Below are 19,091 nucleotides of genomic sequence, written 5' to 3' on the forward strand. Positions count from 1 at the left end.
CTTCAAGGTAGGGGACAGGATTTCCCCTACTATTTCTAGAGTGGGCAGCAGGCAGAAGTACTCTGAGGCTGACTAAATTAAGGTACACCCAATGCCAGAGGTACACTCACACATACCCCCAAACTCTGCCCCTAGCAATAGTTCTCTCTCTCCTCCCTCCCCAGTACTTCACCCACACAACTGGAACATAGCTGTTTGGGCAAATGAGGAGGGCCCACTGCCTCCCTTCTCATGGCACAGTCCTCTGCTGAGGTATTGCCAAGGGAGCCACTGTGCAGCAGGTCCCTGAATTAAACATCCCCATTGGCATACACAAGGCAATTCATACCTGTTTCAGCCTCTCTTGCCCTCACATGGCCTAGATGGTGTTTTAAGTTGAGACTGATCATCACCTGCTCCAGGTGCTGGGCTGTGAGGGCCAAGTACATTAATTCAGCACTGGTCTCAAGCTCTTTACACTGGTGTGTCAGAGGGTGAGCAGTTCTGATCATTTAAAGATAGACTAACCAAAAAGACAATATGCAAAGCTTTATTGAGATAGACAATAGTGCTAATATAGTGGAAACGTGGTGTACAAGAGAAACATGTAATGCTTTAGTATTTGGTAAAAGCTTGATCTAAGCAATATTATAACACACTAGTGTCAGTTTCACAGTAATTAGTAACACTTAAGCTGTGCCTTGTTGCAGAGGAAGAATCTCAGTGAATCATGCTAATCTTCTGTTTAACTCCTTCACTGAGCATGGACAAGAGCACCTGCTCCCTGGCCATATCCAAAGCCTTTGGGGCCAAAGTTCTTTGCATAGCAGCCTGAAAAAAAGAAAAAAAAAGCGCAACATTTTCAGAAGGACATGAAAGGGTGCCTTCAAGGTACTTGACTTCCTGATCTATTGTACAGGACTGCTCTGCCATCTGCCCACTCCAATGCAGTACTGATGGAAGGATGCTAGATTAACAGAGCATTGAGCACCACTGAACTATTCTTCAAACAGAAAAACATCAGTAAGGAATATCAGGTCTGTTTCTACTTACCTTTACAGTAAATTTCACCTTCTTTCTCTGTCAGGGTTGTAGATTCTAGACTCTTCCCACACTTGGCACACCGAAAACAGTTTTTGTGCCATGGCTAAGAGAAACAGAACATAAGTTATGGTATTTACCAAGTACATTAGGCACAATGAGATAGTGTTGTGCAATGTAAATAGTGAAAAGCTACCAGAATATTTATATGTAAAGCACACAAGGATGCTACTCTATGACGTGCAAAAGCAACTGCTCTTGCGCAAAAACTTGCTGCCTGTCTACACTGGCCGCGTGTTCTCGCACAAGTAAACTGACGTTCTAATGTATGAAATCAGGGCTTCTTGCGCCAGAACTGATGCTCCCGCTCAGGAATAAGCCCTTTTGCGCAACTGTTCTTGTGCAAGAGGCCAGTGTTGAATTTCTTGCACAAGAAAGCCCTATGGTTAAAATGGCCATCAGAGCTTTTTTGCGCAAGAGAGCGTCTACACTGGCATGGATGCTCTTGTGCAAAAGCACATGCTAGTGTAGATGCTCTCTTCTAGAAGAGTTTTTGCACTCTTCTGCAAAAGAGTTCTTGCGCAAGAAGCTGCCAGTATAGACAGAGCCTATGGCTTTTCTGTTTCTCACTCTAATAATAAATAATAATAGAGTGACATTAGGGATAGAGACCAGATCTTAGACTGTAGATGGTTTCAGATGCAAATTAGCAAAGAAATATTAAGATTTGCCTAAAACAATACATTGAGCTTTTGCCAGAATCTATGACTGCAGCTCCAGTCACATGCATTTCCCTTTAAACCCTACTTCATCTTTATCTTGGTTTAAGACATTGAACTAGTTTGATTAATGGTGTTTTCCATGTTGAGAAGCTGCTATTCTAAGAATTTTGCACCATAGCATTTGGCTTGACTTTTTGGCTAAATATGCTCAAAACAGTTTTGTTTTCAGCCAGCCCTTGCTTGGTGGAGTAGGGAGGGGACACACAATTCGTTTATCAAAATCCTACTTTACCTTTCCAGCTCCTATTACTTTCTCAGCAGCATAAACAGAATCCCCACATCTGGAGCATTTCTCTGCACCTCCAAATTTCTGAGCAAATTTTGAAGTATTTGGACTTGTTGTAGGTCGGTGAGGAGATGGTGTGCTAGAACAAACAGGTCAGATGTACAGTCAGTCTTGTACTCCTATTTATCCTCAGCAGTCCTCATGTCATTCCTCTGTCTCCCAACCATGGTTTTAGGGCAGCAGCAGTGGGGTGGAGGCAAGAGCAAAGTGAACTGGGGGCTGCAGTCAGGGCTAGGAGCCAAGGGCTAGGTCAAGCTGAGGGCAGAGCCAGGCTGTGTGGCACTCCCTCCCCACCCCCGAATGTCCTTCCAGACTTCCCTGGTGGCACAACCCCAGTTTGGGGGACCATTGTTCAAAAAAGGAAGAGAATTGGGGGGGGGGGAGGGAGGCAGGAATATCTGAACACACAATACACAAGTCTAACCTAAGTGTGTGTATCTGAAGTGACTGCAGACCTAGCCTCACACATTTGTCTTTAAAATCCACCTTCACATTTAATCTTGATTTAAGAGAGGCTGAAGTGGTTTGGTCAATGGTATTTTCCATGCTGAGAAGCTGCTATTTTAAAGGGAATTTTGCATCCTAATTGGCATTTGCCTCCCTGACCCTTGTATTTAGTTAATGGCCGCATGATGTTAAGTTTCCTCCATATCATAGTGCTTCCCAGTTATCCAGAAGATATCAAGACCACAAAGTGGTGTCTAATACTGGACATTGATTTGATGAACAACTGCCTGCATCAGTATGCCAGTTTATCTCTAAACTTAATTTTAGACTCACTGAACAACCTCTGGAAAATTTACATCTCAACTCTTAAGATCTAGAAGCTGGAATTTTAGAAAGACTGAGCTGTTAACAGTTGAACTTTAGTGGAAGTGGATGTCCGAGGTAAGAATTTCATGACATCATCAGAAGCGTATACTAATTATGTATTTGCTGTTTGGATACTAAACTCCTACTCTGAGCAGGTTCTAACATTCTATCACATTTACTACTGGTTGCTATACCTGACGGACTGAAATGCAGTGAGGCACTTCAATTTAGACAGAGCAGAATTAAGTTTTCCATATAGACATTAAATCTCTATACAACTGCAAATCCTCCTTTATTTTAAATCATAACTAGAACACAACCTTGTCAAAGCTTAGTGTATGAGCCTATTAGCTAGTAAGTAGGATTTGAATACTACACAAGCCATGTTTAGTATTCTTTACACTTGCATAGAGCCAGTAACAGCACAACAGGATTTTTAATAATCCAGAGATTAAAAACTTGATCCTAAAGCCCTTGCCCACAGGTAACTGCCACGGAGATCAGTGGAAGCTGCATGAGGACGACAGCAGAACAGGCCTCATGGGTTCTGTGCATCTTTGATCTGCACAGTGGCTCTACATCAATATTCTGTTCTAGAATACACTGGCATTTTGATGGGTGTTTGGAGCAAACACATAGCTACAAATGCATTTGGCCTTTTACATCCTGCATGAAGAATCTTTAGCATAACATGAAGATCACATACCACCTGTGCATCTTGCAGTTACAGATAGTGAAGAGCAGAACTTACTTGTCATGCTTAATGCCCAGTCTCTCGCCTCTGTCCATGTTGAGCGTGCCTGCTCCTTGGCCATAGCCATAGCCTTTAGGACCATATTTTTTTCCATAGCAGGACTTGCAGTAAACCTCATCGTCATGAATTGCTACAGTTGTGCTGTCTAAGTTTTTCCGACAAACCACTGGGGGGAGGAAAGTTTGAAGGGATCATTTTCAGCCCTAGCACATGCAGTAAACCAAGAAATGTCAAATGCCAGATGTCCTGAGTTTCCCTGGCCACAGTTCTTTCTAATGAACTGTGGAATTGCTGAAAATTAGAGGGAGGCAGCTTCTCTTTTGAATTGGTGAATTATGTGTAGCTTCATAAAGAGGCTCTATTCTCTCCCACCCTCATGGTGCTGACATTTAAAGAATAGAAACTCGCTGTAGTTTGATTAATGAGGCTATAAAAAAAACCAGATACTAAAGTCAGCAGTTTCCTTTCTTCCTTCAAGTTACATGAAAACAAGCATCTGTATCAGCGCAGAACCATTTAATTGTCTGACAGTTCCTAGCCCTCTGTTAACATGGACAATCTGCTTCCTCACAGCTTCTTCTGGTTGCCCATTTATCCAAGATGGATTAATGTTTTTGTAATGCTACTAGTAATACTGGGGTTCTGTTGACTCTTTATAAATGCCACGCTAGAACTGTAAAACCAGGAACCAGATTGCTTTCAGTAGCTGATGATGTAATTATTGGGTATCTTTCTGTTGCAAGTGGTGGAGCCTACTTTTCTGAAGAATGCAGAACTTCATCCTAGCCTTCATTTCTGCTGGAAAAACAGTAACATTTTACCAGGCAAGAAAAATGTTAGATGTATTATGCAGATACATCTGGGGACAAAAATTAAGAGACTTGTCCAAGGTTACATCAGTAAGGAATGAAGCTATTTCTGCTTCCCTTTCCTAAACACTACACTTAGTTAAAAGACAAATGCTCTTTGTTCGGTCATAGCATTTTGATGTCTGTATGGGTTGGACTGACAGTCCAACTTACAATCCAGTTTTCTAAGACAGAGGCTAAATCCACACTGGCACTGGACAGCGCTGTAACGGTCTGGCTCAGGGATGTGAAAACAAGTATCCCCCCCCCCCCCCCCCCAAGAGCAGCAAGTTACCATGCTACAAAGTGCCAGTGTGAGCCAGACTTCAATGATGAGAGCTGCACTCCCAGCGCTGTTAGCTACATCCCTCGTGGAGGTGGTTTACATAGAGTGCTGGGAGAGCATGTGGTTTAAAGTACTGCCACTGCCTTTTAAGCGTAAACAAAGCCTAAGTTTGAAAAAACTGCAAGAGCTTCAAAGTTCACAGAAACCTTTATCGCATTGATTCAGTCAGTAGACAGTTGATACATGGCATTTTATAATCATTAAAAGTAATTAATCAGTTTTAAATACACCAAGCCTTTATGTTTAAGCTCAAAAAACTCAACATTACCTTGGCTTCACTCAAGAGTGAATTCTAAACCAGCCACGTTCCAAGTTTTTAATAGAAGAAACTTCTGTAAAAACTGAATTTAAGCCAATTGAGCCACAGCCAAATAACTGGCTGTAACTGCTGGAGAGTACCAGGAAAAGGAACATAAACACACCTCTATCCCATCACACACAGATGGGATGTTGCAACTATTAGTGGCAAGCTAATTTGGAAATCTTCCAGTTTGTAACTGTAGTTTCCTATAAACCACATCTGAACTCTAATTCTGACCCCAGAAAGTCAAGGCCAGAAAGCTGGGTAGTAACACTGCATATCTGCAATAAGTACTTTGATTGTGTTAGACTGGCAGCTTGAGAGTTTAAGATGACAACCTCCTCCCCACCCCCTCAACTAAACAATCTTTACATCTGGAGAAAAAAAAAGTTAGTTTTGATGCCTGAATAACTTGGAACACTATTCATCTGAAATAATCCACAGCCTCCTAGGCCAAGGATTTTAGCTCTGCTACATGTATTAGTGAGAAAGTCAGACAGACTACTGATGTTTTAATATGCTACACAATCTACATGGCCCTGGGTTAAAGAGCCTTTCAAAGGAGAAGTCCTTTGAGTATTCCTTTAGGCCTCATTCTACTTTCCAACAGATTCTGGGCAGAAGCTTGGCTCTGCATAGCGGCATCTTCCCCCCCCCCCCCCCCCATAAAATAAATAAATAAATAAATAAATAAATCCAGCCTTCTTGCTGTGCGTTTACCTGTTTGAACAGAATACAAGTTTAAGTTTGACTCCTGAACATGCTCATTGCCTTTTACAGATTTACACTGGCATGGGACAGTTCCTAAAGAGACTTGTTACACGGAGCCTAGGTCTCCTTTGCAACTGTATCTGCCAGAGGGGGACAATTTTCCTCAGTGGTTCTGAATGAGCTCTCCCTCTACTAACATTCCTGAGAAATGCTCAGGAAGCACAAGGGAAAGTGTGACAAGTTAACCCAAGTCTGACAGCATTCATAGCATTCCTAGAGCACCCCAAAACTAGGCTGCAATCTGGCAGCTTGCACTGCCATTCAGCTTCCCAAATGCCAGTTCAGAGTTTCTATTATGCAACTCCTTGGGAGAAGTTTGTAGAAGAGCACCTTGCTCTTCCATTGTAAGGTGTGACATGCAATAGAGCCACGAATGCTTTTTTGAAGAGAGTTTGCATTACACAAAAAGCAACATATGAGGAATTCTTACTGCAGAGAAAGCAGCATCTGTGGAAGCTCCTCCCATCACATTGAACCTCCTCAGCATGGTAGACTATTCGTCCACAGGCACCACATTTGTTACCTCCTCCCCAGTTCGGCATCTTGACTCTGTAGAAGATACACTAGCAGTTAGAGACAGCAGTTAGAGACAGAGCAGGTAGACAGAGATTGAGAACTGCACCTGTTAACAATTCTGTGAGCAAAGAGTCAACAACAAAGAAGCCTGTGAGCTAGGAACTGTAGTCGCCTATATACTACAATGCTATTGTTCTGCCTCATTTTTGGCTGTTTTGAGTCTAGCTCTATTTAAAAAAAAAAAAAAAAAAAAAAAAAAAGCAAAGTAGTCAGATTGTGACAACACATTCTACATCCCAGATGGGATTCATGGAATCAAATAGTTCACATGCTCATCTCTAATGCTGCAGGAGTAAAACTTAGGGCAACAGATCTTTAGAAGATTTGGGTTCCTATTGTTGTATACATGATGGTTTGGTGCATTAACCGAAGACATGGAAAGAACATATTTGTCTTCCCAAAACCTTATTTTACATTCCCTGTTCAGGATTCTCAAAGTTGCATGAATTTGATATGCACAAAGTTGCATGGATAATGGCTTTACTGTACCTTGAATGAACACCCTCCCAGATGGATGTAATTTCAGTTTCTATGCTTCATTAATCTTGTGCTTCTCCTCTGATGGAAGCCAAGCAATTGTGCCAACAGTGGGATTTTGTTTTTCTGCAGAGACTATGCCATTTTCCAAGGCATAGGCCACAAATTGCCTCACTAGAGAGCAATTCCCTATGCTAAGGGCCATATTTTTCTGAAGTTGAGTGGTTACTGAGGTTTGTTTCGGAGGCATCTTCATGACACAAGATCTCAACTTCACCCAACAGGTATGTGTAGTGAGCCTAACTATTCAAAGTGGGAATTATGTGTAAGAAAATGGCTGACAATCCCAAGCATATAGGCTCCAGTGGGCCAGTCCTTACTCCACCTTGGTTCTGCAGCCTGCTGGAGACATTAGCTGAAGAATCCTCCATGGTGCTTTGAGTACAGGCATGTATTCGGCACGGTTCACCCCTGTTCCCAACACTTGCCCCTTCTGTGGCAGGAGGGAGACCCTGGTGCACGTCTATCTCGATTCTGCCAGCTTACTCTTTTGGCTCCTCCAGAACCTCTGGTTAGGTTCTGGCTGCACTTCTCCCCTCACCTATCAATTCATGCACACACCATCATGGCCCCACAGAGTCATGGGACCTCCTTGTTAACATGCTCCTGGGTATGACCATTTAGAAGACCAGGGAAAAGAGGCTGGCTGAAGGAGGGGCCTGCGACTGTGGGGCCTATTTCTGTTCCTGTATTGGTTCGCACATCCAGGCAGAGTTCCACTGGTGGCATCCACTGGCCCTCAAACCCTCTGAGGGACAGTGGGTGCTGTCCAGGATTCTCTGCTTCATGTCCCCGTCCAGTTCCCTTGTTGTAGCCCTTCAACCTCCACACCTGCCCCTTTTCCCTCCCCTTAATTTGTCCCCTGTAAACATTTGGTATTTTGGTTTCTGTGGGTCCTCCCCATAGGCTGGGGGGAGGGGAGGAGGTCCTTTAGATGTAGGCATGCTTACACCAGCCCACCTCCCAAACTCCAATAGGACAAGCATATAGTGTTCTCTTGTCCTGTTCTAAGCTGTAGTAAAATGTAGGAACATCATTGCAGTTACTTGTTTGATACTTAAATATTTGTTAGAGACTCCACCTCCACCCCTTACAGCCATAAAGAGGTAAGTTAGTGCTGCTAGGATGGCACTTCTAGGAATGCCAAAAGCTAACTGCTGAAAACATTTCTCATTGAGACAGAAGAGCACTGCAACTAAGGGAGACAGTTGGAGACCTGTGGAACAAATGGATATTGTTTCCTCAAATGAGACTGTTGTGTGGAAAATTACATTTAATCAAGATACTCGTAATCAAGACATTGTTAATTCTCTCACTACAGTAGCACTTTAGAAAGCAGAGTTAAAGTCAGGTTAAGATAAAACAATCAGCTGTTTCATTGTGCCTCTTCCCTCACTATCATTTTTTGAACAAGAGCCAAAGTTAGATTGCAAGCTCTTTGGGACAGGGACCATAACTGTATACTGACTAACACAATGGAGTCCCAGTAGTTTTTTAAATGCAGAGTCAGAATTCCACCAATGTTGTAATCTTGCAACAAGGATGTTAGCTGTGTGTAAATATTGCAGCACCAATATGGAACATTTACAGAGTCACAAGGGCTACCTAACTACTCCTGAAGCCTTTGAAAAGTTCTGTGCTACTCAGAAATAGACATGGAGGGGGAAGGAAAAGGGGGGGGGGAGAGAAATTAGGTGTTTTTCATACCTGAGCCACACAGTGCGTGCTATAAAGTACCAGTGTCGACTTGGCCCGAGTCACTATCTTTGGGAGACCATATTGCATCAAACATATACATGGCTTACATATCTTTGTAGACAAAGGACTGCAGACTTTCCCTGTGGTCAGGATTATCACAGCTCCTTCAGAAACTGAAAACAATGCAGGGAATGGTGGGGATGATTGCACAGAGGTTATAAATAGGGATGTGAAGTTAACTGTGTACACAGTTAACCAATGAGCTTAGGCTCATTGGTTAATCTTCAGTTACATGCATGCTCCCGGTATGCATGGGGAGCTGGATTTTACCCTGCGCCCACCCCACCCACGCTGCTGCCTGTGATGCAGAGGCAGCAGTGAAGGGGCCAGGAGGAGCTGCCTGCCACCCTGCATGTAACTGCTGAAAATCTCAGTAGTCAGTTATGGATGTTAAATTTCGATTCATTGGCTAATCGAAGTCAATGCAAGTTACGTCCACTATTCTATTAGTTGAGAAGGGTGCTTCCACCTTTGAAGTGTAGCAATAGCCCCAGGGCTGTTGCTACATTTCAAATGCAAAAAGTGTTGTGGGAGCACAGGGGCCAGCAGAGGACTCAAGCAGTCCCCCACTGCTCCATGCTCCCCAGGGTGTTTCAAAGAAGCAGTGCTGCATGGAGCCTGGGATCAGTGGGGAAGTTCCCGGCTGACTCCAGGGTCCAAGCTAGGGATGTAATCGTGTAGTTGATTAATCAATTAGCAAGAGCGGATAGGTTAATGCTATAGACTACACGTATTTCCCCCTCTGCCCCACCAGTAATTTTTAGTGTAGGCTGGCCAGCAGCCTGGCTCACTCCTGGCTCATGCTGAGTCCAGAACCTACCCTGCCGCAACTTTACATTTAAAGTGTATTAGGAGCCACATGGGCAGGCAGCCAAGCTCAGTTCCGGCTCATGCTGATTCTGGGAGCTCAGGTGTTCCCCTAGACAGGATGCTGCCACCTGCACTGCTGCTTCTTTATCAGAGGCAGCAGCACTGGGCAACAGGCAGCCTGTCTGCAAGGAGAACTGGTTTTTAAACTGACTCCCCTCACAGACCATCTCTTGCCTGGCAGGAGTGGCACGAGGCTCCTCGGGAGTGAAGCAGTGCACGGGCTGCTGGCCCCACCCCTGGGGACTATAGAATAGTCAACTAACCGATAAAAATTCATGTGAGGTTACTTGACTACTCAATTAACTGAGATTTAACATCCCTAGTCCACACAGTGCTGCCGCTTTGAAATGCAGAGTGCAACCTGGGCCAGCTGGGAGTTCCCATCTGGTCCCGGGCTGCACACAGCATTTCAAAGCAGCAGCAACATGTGGACTCTGGGATGTGGCCCTGGACTCCACACCATGCTGACTGCTGCCCCTGATACATAGGCAGCAGCGCAGAGTAGCAGGGAGGCTCCCCAGGAGCAGGGCAGGAGTCTTTGTGTAACCGTGAACATTAACCAGTAAGTCCAGGTTAAATACTTAACCAATAACATGGTTATACTGCCACATCCCTTCTTTAGGATAAAATGGACTGAGCCTGCACTGACCCAGGGTCTTTATTTTGGTTCCTGATCTACAGACCAGATCAGAACTTTAACTGTGCGGAAAACCCAGTGGTGGGCTTTGAAGGACTGATACCTAACAAGAGTCCCAGACAGATATGGGGATGACCTTTGGTAGGCTTTAACACGAGTTTAGATTATTATATGCTTTTGCTAAGGTTTTTACTAAAAGAGCAAGTTGGCTTGCTGAGAAGAAGCTGTGTGGTAACAGATCACCTCTGGCAATACAGTGTTCACAGTCCTCAGAGAATGCCAAGAACAAGCACTGGCCTTTTAGGCATGCTGGCTTGCTTGGGAGCTCGGTGTGTTCATCAGAGCTGTGCAGTCTACAAAAATAAATAAATCCAGACAGGACAGAGATGCAGGTCTCTACCCAGGAGAGAGAAGGGCTGGGAGGTGGGAACCTTTAAATGGGTGCTCTTGGGAGGGATCACAGAAAGGAAATACAGGTGCTGTTACCCTGAAATGGTGACACTGTGCCCCTCAAAGGAATGTTGCTAAGGAACTGCTAAGAGACCTTTGCTCAAGAGAGGAAAAAAATCCCAGTTACTAGTGGAATGTGGGAAAACAAGATTAACTGATTAACTCAAATTGGGTCACTAAGTGAATTCCTAAGCAGAGGTTTACAGAACAGTTCCATTTAACAGAGAAGTGGCTTAGTACCTGTTCCATTTATGGTGGTGAGAGACACATTAATTTAATTCCAGAAATATTTCTTTGTGCAACTTTTCCAAGAACTTGGCACTATTACTTCTCAATGGGATGGCAATAACTAATATTCTAAGCAGGCTAGTAAGATTTGTTTTATGACACCACTGTTTGTCATTCTTGGCATTACTGTGGAGTCTACAAATTAAGATTCCATTTCTTTTATTCGAGTGCTTGGCTGTGCTACCACACAGCAGCTGACATCAATCATGGCAAACTGAGTCCTCTGAAAGATGGATATAGGCTGCATTCCTCTTCCAAACTCTTGTGCATTAACTGCAGAGTGAAGGAGGGGACTCCTTCCCACTTCATATGCCTTCAGAACAGAGCAAGTCAAAATTGTGTTTATTAAATAAGCTTCTTTCTTGCGCCTTGTAACCGTGCCAAAGCCCTGTGGGGCCCTGACCGGCCTTTTGCTTTTCACATTTCAACCCTTGTATATACCCATTTAATTGCATATTCCTTCCTTCCTTCTTGTAAAAAGGACAGCCTCAGTGATGGGGTACAGGGATTGTACACTAGGTTCATAACCTTCCTGGGAGAGCTGATTAATCTGCCCCATCTCTTTGTTCCCCATTTGTAAAATAGGGATAGCACTGACATTCCTCAGAGTCACTGAGAGGATATAATCTATTGTGAATTACAAGATACAGATACTACAGTAAAACCTGTGTTATCCAGAATTTTCAGAAAACGGGCACGACCTAATCCAGTATGCATGGGGATATCAGGGGAAGAAGGGGATGGAAGCCATACAGGGCCTACCAGGGGGAGCAGTGGTGTGGGGGCCAGGATGTGGCCTGTTAGGGAGGGCCATGAGCCCTGTGGCAGGTTAGGATACAGCCTGGTGAGGTGGGTGGAAGCTGGGGGGCAGAGATGGTGGGGGCAGCCGGAGCAGCTGTTCACCCCTCCCCCAAGTACGTGCTGCACATCTGGCTTAAAGCACCAGTTTCCTTCCCTCTTCTTCCCCCACCCCCAAACTTAGAAATATGCTGGTTTCTAAAGTTTTCTGGCTAATTTAAGTGCCGGATAGCACAGGTTTTACCGTACTTTCATAAAGGCCATGCAAGTACCTGGACTGAATTTAAATGAAGTCACAATTTGATGTTGACTAAGGTAGCTGTGGGCAACCTGCAGCCCATCAGGGTTCCACATCTGACCCACAAGATATTTTGTTAGCTGTTGCCCACATGCAAGGTGGCCAGATTCTTTCGGTTTCCATCTGCGTAGTTTTCTCCTCACCAGTAATACTAAAGTAACACAAATCAAGGACATGCGAAGTGAGGTGCATGCTGATTGCACACATTGACTGCGAGAGCTGTGTACTCCTTTTGCATCCAAAGCACCGTTATGGTTCAATCAGCACATCCCACAAATTCTAGGTTTGCAAACGCAGTTAACAGAAGGAGTCCCCCTTGGTTACGACAATCTTGTGGCTGACTGAGATGAAGGAGGGCCCACTCACTAGTCTAGGTTGCCCCCTGCAGCCCTAATGCCTTTCAAACTTCAGTAAAGGTAATGCTTCAAGAAAGTGGGTGCCCCGAGGAAATAAAGATCAAGTGTCCTTCCCTTTAACATTTCCATAGGAGCTTCTACAGCAGCAATAGCAACATTCCTTGAGCTATCCTCACAAGTCATTCCCTTGCAATGGAGATCAGACCACAGACTTCAGCGAGTCTGGTGATCAGTTCTTCATATAGTACTGAAGTGTGGTCAGATAGCTGGAGAACACTAAGTCATCCTGCCCTAAAGATCAATTCTCTCCTTCTTAAAAAGGAAGATAGTATGTGTTCTATACACTGTTCCAATAGGAGCAGTACTACGTATTAGAACCCCACAGGTAAAAAAAACAAGGGTTCCGATTTCAGTTCTTAGAAGGGTACCGAGGACGCACTGGTTCATGAAAGCTGCTTAAGAGAACTTGATAAGCCTCCTGCTAGCTCAGGCAGGCCTCTAATGAAATCAAGAGCCACTGATGTGGTACTAAGTTTTCCAGAGGTTTGTACCATTGGTACCCTATAATTTTGAACTATTTTGTTTTCATGAGTTCTTGGCAGCCACATTAAGAGAAGCGTATACCTGAACTTCCAGCAAGTGATTGCCAAGAGGTACTCAGTGCTATGCCCTGCACTAGGGATGTGAAAGAGTAATTGTTTCTGGTTAACTGGTGGGGGTCTGAGCACCTCCCCACCAGCTGCGGTAAGGGGGTTGCTCCAGCCCCAAAAGCTCCCTGCTCGACGGGGTGCTCCAGCCTGGCCAGAGCAGCCTCTGTTTGTGGCAGGCCCAAGCATGCAGCAGACAATGGCCTCTCCAGCTTAGAGATTAGGGTTTCCAGGTGTCCGGCATTCACCCAGACAGTCTGGTATTTTTGCCTCCTGTCCGGTAAAATTCAGAAAATACTGGACACCTAAGATGTCCGGTATTTTCCGATTTTTTTCCCCAGCCAGGAAGCGAAAATGCCAGGCACCTGGTAACCCTACAAACACTCAGCACCTAGCCTCCCGACCCCATGCTTACCTTGTTCCGCAAGGCTGCCGGCACAAAATGGCTGCCAGCAAAAAAGACCAAGGGGAAGCAATGACTCCCCTGGGTCTTAGTGCTCAACCGCTCCCCTGTTCCTATCCCTGCACTCACTCTTAAAGGAGGGGACATGCGGTTTTATTTTTATTTTTGCTTAAGTCTTGGAGTCCCTTTTATTTTGCTCAACAACCCCCCTTTCTCTTCAACAATTTCCCAGGGTTTTTTTTGGGGGGGGGGCCTCAATATTTTTGTTTCAACCATCTGGCAACCCTATCTCCAGCCCAGCCATACTCTAGCCTCTCCTTTAATTGGTTAAACACCACATTTTATTGGTTAACCAATTACATGAGATGTTACATCCCTACCCTGCACTTCTGGTCAGAATGGTGTGGTTATTTACTCCACATCCCTCCTATTCCCCAGTTCTGTATTACGGGAACACAGTGTTCAGACAGCACTTGCTAGTATTCAGAAAATGTTTTTTTTAAATAAATATAATGCAAGTGTTTTGAGAGGTTTCATTCTACTTTTTAAAATAAGGTTTTTAAAAAGAATTGTTTGCCCTTGCTCAGTGATTGTTCTAGGAACCAGCTGTCCTAGTGTTGGGCAAGAGTTCCATAGGCACCTAACCTTACAGCTTTGGTTCTTATTGAAGACTAGACTTGTGGGTTTTTTTGCATTTAAACATGCACAGTGTGGAGTCACATAAAGGGCATATTGCCCAAGGGACAGTCTGGGGGGGGCTGGGGGGGGAAGCCAACTTTAACATTTCAAAAGCTTCAGCCATGGTGAGGACTCAATGTAGCTAGTGAAGGACATAGGAGGTTTAAAAAAAAAAATCTATAGACTTTTTTAGCTAGAATGGTGAATAGGCAATATGCTAAAAATGTGGGAAAGTGCTAAGCCATATTCCCATGCAATGCAAAGGGATCAATACAGTGAGGCTGCCTCAAACATCTGGGGCACCCTGCATTTAGGTGCCACACCCTCTTTGCTATCAAAAGCAGGTACACTCAACAGGAAGTACCTGCATAGAGTTATGCCTCCCAGACAGTTCCTCATCCAGGAACCTTACACATCATCTACACATTAAAAGTAACAGTTGGAGTTTCCACAGAATAGAATCAAAACGCCACTGTTTAAGAGCCAGCCAGAAGCAGAGAAGCTATAAAATTAAAGCAACAGGAACTTAAGGAGTGAGGCTACTCCCATGCACTTAATATTTTACATAGAGCAGCATGAAATGTTCTCTTAATGGAACTGTTCGTGACCAAGTTATTTTCACAACCTAACTGCAAGTTAACTGATGCTGGGTTTTGGAGTCCTGGTCCCTGGAAAAATGCAACATTACTATACTTTAGTTTCTTTTGCTTAGCTGTGCTCCCTCCCTCCCTCCTCTCCCCCCAACATTTTCCCTTTGAATATTTGCCCCGCTTCTCAAACTAGTTGGGTTAACAAGCATGTAGACACTAGCATGATCACCACAATAATGAACTAGTACAGTGTACCCAACCTGTGGTCTGTGGACCCCTGGTGGTCCACAATGGTACTGTAGGAGGAGGGGCGGGAGTCCATGGAAAGTTTAAAAGTAAGGATCAGGCTGACTGTGGGACTGGGTCTTTCCGCCAGGTTATTCTCGCCCAGGCTCGCCGTTCGCGACCATCCATCCTCTTGCCACCAGCTGTGCTGCCGTTTATGCTCCAGCCCTGTCCCCCTCCCAGTGCTGTGGTGGGCCGATCCTTTTCTTTTCCTTTTCTCTTAAGTCTCCATGCCCATCCAACGGTAGAGTGTTGGTGCAGAAGCTGGGCCGCAAGAGCCCCCCTCGCTGTATCCTCCATGGATGGGCAGGAGGATAGAGGGGGCAGGAGCTGAGGAAGCAGCTCAGGCCAAGGGATGTGCTAGCCACTGCTTCATTTGACCCAGAACGGCAAATACAGGGACTGGGAGCTGACAGGTTCCAAGTCTGCAGACACTCCATGTGGATAAAAAGTTCCAGTAGCTGGCCCTGCTGGGCTAGAAAGTGACCCTGGGAAGTGTTGCAGACTCTGCTGGGACATTTGTTTGCTTGCAGAGTCTGAGTTTGCTTGCTGACACAGAGCCTCTCCGTGCCCATTGGCTGGAAACAACAGCCGCCAATGGGAGCTGAGAGGCTCCATGCCCTGCAGTCTGCACATTCCTCATCCTATGCTGAAGCTGGCAAGCTGTGACTGTACTCTGGAGTCGGCTTATAAATGCGTCAGTCACTTTTTACCATTTTTTCTTTTTTAAAAATGATCATGTTACATGAATACGTCACCCAGCTCTAACCATCCAAAAGCTATGAGAGTGGTGGGGAGGGTTTAGTTGGGCCGCTAGCAAAAATGGATTGGCGGATCCAATAAAATTTTGTTTGGTAAATATCTAGCACCTCAAAGTTACATTTCAACTTGGACATTCTGCATTCTCTCAATACTACAATATTTGTTTAGATAATCATTTGCAATGTATAATCATGTTATCAAGTAATGGAATGTTTGAAAATAACTATACTGTTTGGGGGTCTAAAATTCTAGTAGATTAAAAAGGGGGCTGGCTGTATGCTCAAAAAGGCTGGGAACCATTGCACTAGTACAAGCTCCCCATGGCACACCGAACAAACATGCTAACTAGTAAACAGATAATAGTCAATAGCTGTTTTGGAATCCTGTTGAGAAAAGCATGGCAAAATTAGCATGCTCTCTGAACTAATGGAGATTCACCCATCATACGCTCCATAATGCAAGTAACTGTGGCTTCACAACATTCTCTATCATTCTACAGGACAAGAGCACTGTTTTCTGCCGAAGCCCTGCAAATACTTTCACTGAGCACAAGGAGCTGGTTCAACCATTGTCATGGAACCTAACAAATTGGCAAGAGTTTCAGAGGGGTAGCCATGTTAGTCTGTAACTTGGGGGGGGGGGGGGGGGGGGAAACAAACACCTTCAGAAAACAGCAAACAGTCCTGTAGCACCTTATAGATTAACAAAAAATATCATGAGCTTTCATGGGCACAACCCATTTCAGACTGGCAGATTTTGACATTTGGGGGACACAAAAGCTTAACTACACTGTCTCAAAAAGCTGTCTCATCTTTGATCCTGAAAAAAGTTGTACTGCTTTTAGATTTTTTTTTTTAAAGCATCAGGAAAAAACTAATTGTATGGTGCTTTCCAGGGCTTTTTTTGTGATGATACTGCCTGGTATGCAATACCGGCACCTCCAGTCAGAGCTCAACACCTTTTCCCCTGGAGTACCAGCACTTTTTTTTTTTTTAAACGACAAAAAAAAAAAAAAAAAAAAAAAAAAAAGCACTGGTGCTTTTATAGAATGGCAACCTAGAATAGGGAAATAATTGTTTACTACTTAGTGTTTAGAAGTGTTTTGTATTTACAATTTCCACTGGAAAGCTGCTCTAGCATGAGATGCCTACCTCTCATCTCTGCCCCCTCCCCCCCCCCCAAAACCCAAACACACAAGTTCTTTAGAGCAGGAACGGTCTTGCTCAGCACGGTCAGCATTAATAATTACATAATCAAGTTTTGCCTGCTGTGTACTTTAATTTCTGGAAGTAAACCTTTTTCAGGGAAGTGAGCCCTTGCTTATGAAGACAGCTAATTTGAAAACATCTTTCAAGATACTAATCCTACTGGACTAACTTTCCTAGTGGCTTTAATGAGAGACCACACCAAGCCTTTCCAAAATTGGGTACTGTGTAACCATTGTCACAAAGAGATCCACTGAAAATGAAAGTTTTGGCAAGGAACATAAAGAAGCAAGCTGCAAATGCGAGTGCACGCTCATTCACTCTAGCAGAACCTGAAGTCACGACCTGACCGGTCAACCACACACCTCATTTGGAACTGAAAGTCCTCCGTGAGGCAGCAGCGGAGACCAAGAGTGGGGGAAGTGAACAGCACTGTGTTAAGCAAACAACAAAAAAGGGGTGGGGGAAAAGAGGGAGACTTAAATATTAACATAAAGAAACTTTTATGCTTGTTTTGTTTAAAGTGAGATGGTTAAAAGCAGCTTTTCTCTTCTGCATGGTGACGTTTCCAAGCTGTATTTAAGTCAACGATCAGTTGTAAACTTTCAAACACGCCATAATGTTTTGTTCAGCGTTACCAACAACCTCCATTCCCAAGGCATTCGTAACTGAGATTCTGCTGCCTATGCTTCTTTTCCACAGATAGCAAATGAATTAATTCATACGCTTGTGTTTGGAACTTAGGTATGTTAGCCCACTCATCTCTTCAGTTATCTCAAGCTTCAAAATGTAAACCCTCCAGATGGACTACTCCTGCAAGCAAGGTGGGCCACCGATTCTGCATTTACAACACTACCATTACTTCCAACAGAAACTGCCAGCTAATTAATGTAGCTAATTAAATGGCATATAGGATTAATACTTAAAGCATCGAAAAGTAGCCATCTAGTCGATCCAAAAAGACATGCATCAGGCTCAAGGCGTTTCTAGCAAGCTACTAATTAGCCAAGCATGTACAGACAGCTCCATTATTGAACCAATAGTCAGGAAATTAATTTGGCGGAGGAGACAAATAAATGCATCTTTTCCTAGTTAAGCCAATGGCGATGGTAGAAACGGGGGGGAGGGCGCGGAGGGAAGACACTTACTTAAGAGTCCTTTGAGACAACAGCACCCCCCCCCCCCCCAGGTGCAGGTGCTACTGTGGCACCATTAGGCGGAGAAGGTCACGTCACACACTCACTGCCAGTTTAGCTCCCTGCCTAATCACTCCAGGTGCCTGTGCTGGGGGGCTGGATGCCGGCTCCCCCCGGGACGCACCACCCCAAGGAGATACCGCAGCCAAGAGGCAGCAGCGTCCCGCGGAGAGCCCCACAGCCCGCCCGGATGGGAGCAGGCAGGGCCCGCACACGGTGCGGCTACTTTCGTGTGAGCCCTGACGCTTCCCCCTCAGACCGGTAGCCGCAGCCTTGCCCTGCACGCCCAGCCCCTGACTGGGCGCGGAGCCGGGGCAGACAGCAGCGGGCGGGATTAACGCCGCGACGCGCCTGGGCTCCTGCTCGCCGCCCGGGAGTGCGCGGGAAGCCCGCCACATGCCCCGCGCAGCGCCCGGGGCCAGCGCATCTCCCCGCTCGGCGGGGCCCCGGAGACTCACCGCGGCGCAGGGCACGATCCGCTCAAGGGACGCGGCCAGACTCGCTCGCAGCAGCCGCTAGGGCGGCCCCGGCGCCTGTTTAAAGGTCCCAGCGCGGCCGGGGCGGAGCTAGAGCGGGGAGCCCGGCCCCACACGCCGCCCCGGCCAGCAGCACTATTTGAAACCCGAGGTTTCAGCTCAACCCCCGAGGTGGGGCAGAAGCCTGGAGGCCGGGCAGGCAGTGCCGGCGGGGGAGCTAGATCTCAAACCTCAGCAGCCCGGCTACGGTTGTGTTGTATTGTAAGGCAGCGCATGGCGCGGGTGTAGGTAGCTTTGGAGAGGGGCCTTGATTCCCCGCCTTCCTCCCCCTTCCCTTTTCTCCCCACTCCCACCCCAGTG

The 19,091-nt window shown here is 45.4% G+C and overlaps 1 protein-coding gene across 2 annotated transcripts; it reads right to left on the reverse strand.

Annotated features, from left to right (window-relative positions):
* Positions 1 to 513: 513 nt before the first annotated feature.
* On the reverse strand, positions 514 to 18,867 carry CSRP2 (cysteine and glycine rich protein 2). Of its 2 annotated transcripts, none has more exons than XM_006118498.4 (6): positions 18,714 to 18,867; positions 6,352 to 6,470; positions 3,653 to 3,821; positions 2,035 to 2,167; positions 1,033 to 1,126; positions 514 to 810 (listed from the first exon to the last, which is right to left on the reverse strand). In XM_006118498.4, the coding sequence occupies exons 2-6, from the start codon at positions 6,461 to 6,463 to the stop codon at positions 734 to 736; spliced, it is 585 nt and encodes a 194-aa protein (XP_006118560.1). In that variant the 5' UTR covers positions 6,464 to 6,470; positions 18,714 to 18,867; the 3' UTR covers positions 514 to 733. The 2 variants fall into 2 exon arrangements, with proteins under 2 accessions (XP_006118560.1, XP_006118559.1); XM_006118497.4 differs by having other exon boundaries at positions 18,733 to 18,862.
* Between the last annotated feature and the right edge of the window lie 224 nt (positions 18,868 to 19,091).

This window comes from Pelodiscus sinensis, chromosome 1, assembly GCF_049634645.1.
Source record: "Pelodiscus sinensis isolate JC-2024 chromosome 1, ASM4963464v1, whole genome shotgun sequence".
Taxonomy (NCBI): Eukaryota; Metazoa; Chordata; order Testudines; family Trionychidae; genus Pelodiscus; species Pelodiscus sinensis.